The sequence below is a fragment of the Mercenaria mercenaria genome, chromosome 15 (genome assembly GCF_021730395.1).
Source record: "Mercenaria mercenaria strain notata chromosome 15, MADL_Memer_1, whole genome shotgun sequence".
Taxonomy (NCBI): domain Eukaryota; kingdom Metazoa; phylum Mollusca; class Bivalvia; order Venerida; family Veneridae; genus Mercenaria; species Mercenaria mercenaria.
The window spans coordinates 73242211-73249208 of record NC_069375.1 but is presented as its reverse complement, the minus strand read 5'-3'; the positions used below and the strand labels follow the sequence as shown (position 1 = coordinate 73249208).

General features: G+C 36.9%; 1 protein-coding gene across 1 annotated transcript; it reads left to right on the top strand.

Annotated features, from left to right (window-relative positions):
- Positions 1-216: 216 nt before the first annotated feature.
- On the top strand, positions 217-6330 carry LOC123558721 (uncharacterized). The gene is made up of 2 exons (XM_045350603.2): positions 217-640; positions 3840-6330. Exons 1-2 carry the CDS (start codon positions 361-363, stop codon positions 5879-5881), a joined length of 2322 nt encoding a protein of 773 aa, XP_045206538.2. The 5' UTR covers positions 217-360; the 3' UTR covers positions 5882-6330.
- Positions 6331-6998: the final 668 nt, after the last annotated feature.

The following is a 6998-nucleotide window of genomic DNA, read 5'->3' as shown; positions in this document are numbered from 1 at the left end:
GAAAGGGTTATTTATATAACATTTTCGTAATCGATAAAATATTAACCTATACCTGAGATATAAAAATAGCCATGATTCTTAAACAAATACAAAATTACATGCAAAACATGTATACGGCGTTAATACACTTAACTCACTACGTACGAGTACTTGCGGCCACAGGTCCTCCTCACGTGACTAGTAATATATAAACAATTTCATTGTTAAACTATTGTCACAACAAGTTGAAGTTGTACTTCTCGTTCTATGTATATATATTTTCGCTATAAATTTACTTCCTAGAGAGAGTACAGTATAGATCTATTTGTTGGCAATTACCGCGGTTACAGCCTACAAACCGTACGTGGTTCGACTCGGGCAATGTACGTGTATTTATTGCTTAACGATATTTGTAAAAGGACTACCCGGGTTTCTCTGGATCTGGAGAAATGTGTCCCGTACGTCGGGACGTACTCGGAAGGTACTGTGGATCCGCCTTTATGGTACAAAGTGCTGGTGTTAAACTCGATTCTAGTTGATTGTGATTGTAGGACTGTTTTCTGGAGTTGTGAAAAATGCGACGTGGATAGAAGAAAACATAGTGACAGTCCGGAGGATGGCGTTAACACAGACGAAGTTCGATCCTTTTTCAAAGATAAAGGTATCTTGATTAATAATTATCTGCTGAAGCTTTAAAACTGTAATTTACCGTTGCATGCCACCTGTGCAGATAAATGTAATTTGACACAGATTTTTGAAATCAAAACCGATTAAGGTAATACTATTCAAAAATAATTTGAATAACCGATGAAAATCTAAATGAAATACATTGTTATAAGATACTACAAGTATCAGAGTGTCAGTGATATCTGGTTCCGTACAGGAAGTGTAACAATGAATGCTATTTATGCTCTTCAAAAGTTAAGTTCAATAACATTACGATATATATAATATATGAGCCGCGCCATGAGAAAACCAACATAGTGGCTTTGCGACCAGCATGGATCCAGACCGGCCAGCGCATCCACGCAGTCTAGTCAGGATCCATGCTTTTTGCTTTCAATACCTATTGCAATTTTAGAAACCGTTAGTGAACAACATGGATCCTGATGCGCAGGCCGGTTTGGATCCATGCTGGTCGCAAAGCCACCATGTTGGTTTTCCCATGGCGCGGCTCAGTTATATATAAATGTTGCAGTATAACAAACATTCCGTAAGTGTTAGTAATAAAACTGCATGCATTGTCATTGGGGCATTTTTGATATGTATAGATACACTGTGGTTTTGAGACACTGAAGGTAATTTTAAGTGTTCGTGTTTTAAAGCCTCTATCGATTATCTGTTTAATCAAACCAAAAGTAGTTTATTAGCAGTAGAAGGTCACCGGCCCAAAATACATTCACAAATGGTATAACATATGCATGTAAATATAACAAGTAGAGATTTCCTTTAGAAATATACATGTTTAAAATACAGTGTAAACTTTGATTATATTATGGTTGTTTCTGTACTAGAGTATAACGATATGTTGATATCCTGTATATATATGTATATGTGTATTCAATTTCAAGTAAAACAACTTACATTAAGTGTCATATCTGCAATGATCAGTACTATACTGTTTAAAATTGGCCATTAACTTATTCAACACCTCTCAATTTAAATGCATTCACTGGAAATCTTATTTATGATCTTGCTAAGGAGAAATACTATCTGTTATCGGATATTATTATTATCGTCACAAAAATACATGCTTTTCTAAGTTCGTTGTACTGTGGACACATGATAAAGTGTATCTCGTTTTCCACCGCATAAACATTTCTCTGCATCATTGTATCTACAGGTTTGTTTCAAAACTTTCCTATAAAGAAGCTTGTCTTTTTTATTTCTTCACGTGTCCTAAATGTCCTCTGTTGTCAGTTGCGCCCGAAAGTGTAGCCGTCTTTTAAAGACTCAAAAGGCTTTAAATTGTATGTAAAAATGTAAAGCATGGTTATATGGTAAGAAATGCGCTACTTTTAATACTTCACGTGAAATTTTACAGTCCGAGTCTTTTCTCATCAGTATTCAAACCTTTGGCAACTATTAGACACAACAATTATTATAAACAGAATTTAAGGACGTTCAAACTTTGGATATTGAAGGATAATCATCTAAGAAAAAAATATGCAATAAAAATCATAGGTCACCGGTATTGAAAAAGAGTTATCTGCCCTTGAAAACCGCATTTCCCCAAAAAATGGCGTTTTCAAGGGCAGATAACTCTATTTCGATACCGGTGACCTATGATTTTTTAATGCATATTTTTGTTTCTTAGATGATTGTCCTTCAGTATCCAAAGTTTAAAGAAATTCTGTTATTGGGAAAATTTTCGCCCATCTCATATATACAGGGAATTCTAGCGTACGCCTTTAACACAAAATGTTCGTCACGGAAAAAAATGTCAGCCATATTTTAAACAAATGCATTATGAGCCTTTTAGGCATTTGATCCACAAATAGATAATATATTTTGATGCATTGAAAGAGTTGTGACCTGTCTGTAAATAAGCTGCACGAATTATTACAGTCGTGTTTCTGCATGACTGCGAGATGATTGATTAAAATACACTGTATACTAACCCAATTTCTGTTGTCACTTGAAGTAACATTGCAAAAAATATAGTAAAAAAAAAAACATAATTAAAGTTCTAAAACATATTTTTGTCATTTATTCAGTAGACAATACACTTTCAAATGATATCAATGTAATACGTACATAAATAAGCTTACCAAGTAACACTAACGCTATTTGATATATTCTTATAGCACTGTCATACAGAACTTGCTGATTGATGAAAGAAAGAAAAATGAAATATAAAAAATAACTGTATACTAATTCGTATTGTTTGGGTTCTTAGTGAACTGAACCAAGATCTTATTGACTTAAACACGTGCACTTAGCATTTAAATAAAGCATTTTCTTAGTCATTAATTGCTGATTTTAAAGTACACTATAGTTTAACTTCTCGATGCATGTTTTGTGGTAAAAGATGGTATTGTCAATGAAAAGAATGGTGAAACTGTGGTTAGAAATTGTATTTGTATTTGAGAACTATAAGGAGCTTTCTGTATTATAATAATATTTATTCAACAATGTTTTTTTTTTGGTTTTTATAAAATGATTGTATTACATGTTACATTAACACGAACTCCGAAAGACTGTCAAAAGGGAATATATTTAAATTAGCTTTCATTGGTGAACTAACTTCTTTTGCCAGCAGTTCTGAACTATTACATTGATCACTTTTGAGACTCCTCTAGAGCAATCTAATCACGTAATGCACCTGTCAATATTTTGCCCGCCCGGAGGAGCGGCGGGCATACACGGGACTTTAGACAGAAGACCATTCCCGACAGGCGGGAATTTGACAAACATTTGACGTACCAACCAGGCTCTAGGATGGGATTTAGACAAAAAAGGTTGTCGCTAGGGTGGGGATTTAGACAACAAAATTTTTGAAATGTCAAATTCCCCTGGGTCGGCCCGCCGCCCCCCTGGGCGGGCAAAATATTGACATGTGCATAATGATCTAATAAATCTTTGCATCATCTAAGCGAAATTAAATGCTGAGCCTGGTAAGTTTTCGAAAAACAGAGACCGTGCTTGAAAGAAAGTTTAATCTCGTCATTCTTTATTGTGATGTACAGTTTAATTGTGACGATGTGACAGAAAACTTGGTTTCAGATAAGAAGCCCACTAAAAGATAATGTATTAACACACTAACAAAGCTAGATATATGAATGATACGCAGACGCCAAATTTAAATTTAAATTAATTTTAAATAAGTTGGTTTACATGATAAATTTTATGTATTTCAGAACAAATGTTTAAGGAGAAAGTGTGTGTTGAACTCGATCCTACACAAGAAGAAATGTTTGAGACGGCTGAAATCATTTTCCATAATCTAAGCCCGGAGATATTTGACAGAGAAGGAAATGTGACTACTTATAAGAATCTCCTGAAGATTCTTCATGTTTATATTCTACCTCACATTCAGTTTCATCAAAACCAAGAAACATTCGTGCAAGACGTTTTAAACACAGTCGAGAAAGAATACGAAAATATTGAAATGCTTATCAAAATGAATGTGCAGTTGAAGAAAAACACCGAAGAGATACTCCTGAAGCAGAGGCGACACTTATTAACAGAAGATGGCGTGTCAAATATTTTGAATAATATTCCGAGAAATGGTGATTTTATAAAACTGTTGCTGAAACATACAGAGAAAGACGTTCGACATTTGGAAGACATTCTGTCGATGCTGACCGATAAAATCACACCACTGAGACATGCAACTGATGAAGCAAGTGTGAGCCTTCTTGCAGACACCAGGGCTGAAAGAGATGCAGTATCAAAGGAAAAAGAGAGAATTATTTTGGGGAGAGAGGAAATGATGAATGGATTACTTCTTCAAAGGAATACGGTGGCAAAAAGCATACCCAAGCAACATGTGAAAATAAGCAGATCGCAGTCAGTTAGAGCAGATCAAATTACTGATAGATTCGAAAGATACGAAAGAGAATCTGCTGAGGTTGAAAATCTGAGTAACGAAATAAAGCAACAAATCAATATAAAGATAAGACTATCGAGTGTACGGGAGGCGACAAGCTTGACATTGAAAGAGATTCAAGATGACGGGGCATCGTATGGATATAACAGAAAAAAAGGTTCTCTGGAGATTGAAGCAGATTTATTTGACCCGACCAGGAAACCTGATGATTGGGCAACACTTAATGAACATGTTAAATCATACTTAAAAACTAATCAGTCCGACTTCAAAACGAATCATGATGAGTTTTGTACACGATTTAAAGAAAATTGTAAAGCAATACAAGAGAGAGCTAAACGTGATTTTCTGTTAAACTTTGGCTCTCTTGGAACTGGTAGACAGGCTGTGACTTTTGGAAACCATAGATCGCACCAAAACGCGATGCGATTCTCAACAAGATGGCTTTTTGGAAGTGTTGCCAAAGAAGATTGTGAGGCTTTATGTAGGCAGATATCTGATCACATACTTCATATGGCAGATGAAATTGTAGTAGAAATGCAAGGACATGATAAAATATTGAAGACGACACACTCAAAAGTGTATATCTGCTACGAGGAGCATGTTTCGGAAGAACTAATGCCTGTTTTATGCAGACTTTTTGAACAAAGTTATAGAAAACAGTGCGAACAGTTATCGGTCTGGATTGAAAAATATGCTGAAACACAACTTGATTCTGTTAATAGGACTTTGAAAAGTCTGTTCCCTGATGTGACGACTACGGTGAACTGTAACACGAAAATGGGAGACAAGAAAGGTGTCCAGCGTTCAACAAGTTTTATAGAGTCTCTTGTCGGCAGGATCAGTGAGACGTCCAGCGGCTTATCAGAAACTTTTGACCGGACTTGGAGCTTCTTGTTACGTCGCGACAGAGGAGCATTCAGCGACCCAACTCCGCAGATCACCTCGCAGACACTGAGCACACGATTAATGTCCGCCTTCGAGAACTTTTATGCTACAATACATGACGAGGCTACTGCAATGTCTATTTTTAGTAAGTTACGTCATCTTACTCGGGCCGTCCAATCAGCCGAGAATACGTTTTCCGAATTGCGCGCGAGAACCCACCAGAGCAGCGAAATTTGCACTGACGATATTTTAGACATTCTAATACTGCTAATTTGTAGACTGGGGCCCAAACGTTTACTGAAACTCTACGCTCATTTGAACTTGATTCTTCATTTGAGTCCCTACTTTTTACAGGGAAGCATCAACGAATATTCTCTTGTTTCACTTTCGGGAGCATTCCAGCATTTGTTTGAACGACAGGAGATGCACGATAATTCCGTGCAGGAAATCAGTACAGAAAATTGAAACTGTTGCATTCTGGAACTAAGACAACAATGCATCAAAACATGTACTATGTGCATTAATATCACCGGGTTGTCTCACTTGTCTGGTGGTTTAGTGGTGACACATTTGACTTTCAATCCAGAGATCCGGGGCTCGAATCCCGGCATATTCACCGAAAATTTCTGAGGTGATCTTGTATATATCTCCCACCTAAATAAGTTATCAGTACTGGTTATTCCCAGGAAAGTCGGCTTCGTGTGTATCGGTTCTATACACCAGACACGTTAATGAACCGGACTGTATATTCTCCAAGAGCTAGGCTAAGTTCGCCAGACAGGCATTAATCTTTTTCGGTAGAAGCATTTTACTTAAACTATAACAGATACAATGATATGTAAATGCACCAAATAATATTTATTCAGTTTAGTTGACTGCCTCAGTTGTTATCATCAAATAAAATTTTACAAGGATTGGAGTGTTCTTTATTATTGGGTTGAATGTCACACTGACACAACTGTAGGTCATGTTGTGACTTATGTTTGTGTTGGGAGGGGTTTAACGCCATTTCTAAACAGTATTTCAGTTATGTAACAGCGGGCAGTTACCTAACCAGTGTTCCAGGATTCTGTACCAGTACAAACCTGTTCTTCGCAAGTAACTGCAAACTTCCACTTTCTAGCTTTTGATTGTGGAGGAAGACCAGGTGCCCCTTTAGGCATTATATTTCTAAAACGAGTGGTATCTGGGTAGAAAGACCAGTCTTCCATATGGTTGCGGTTGTCTTTCTCACGGTCTTCTACATGCCAGCTGGATGTCTTTCTCACATGAAGCCCCAGGAGGTTCTGGGACTGTCTGTATATGAAAAGATTTGGAACCACTGTCTAACCCTTGCATGATCTTGTGGCGACGACTTGGTTATGCTGCATCTCTGTGATTCCAGCATATGCAGTTTTGTTTCCAAACCGCATGTTTTCAGTTCTATATAACCGAGATGTGATATCAAAATACCTCGTTCTGTTTGGTGCCATATAACCTATAACGTGTTGGTGTGCCTTAGAACTCGAATCAAATTTAAACAAAAGCTGTCATAGGAGACAGCATCTCGATTATTTCGATGCTGAATGGTGAAACTGGGCAC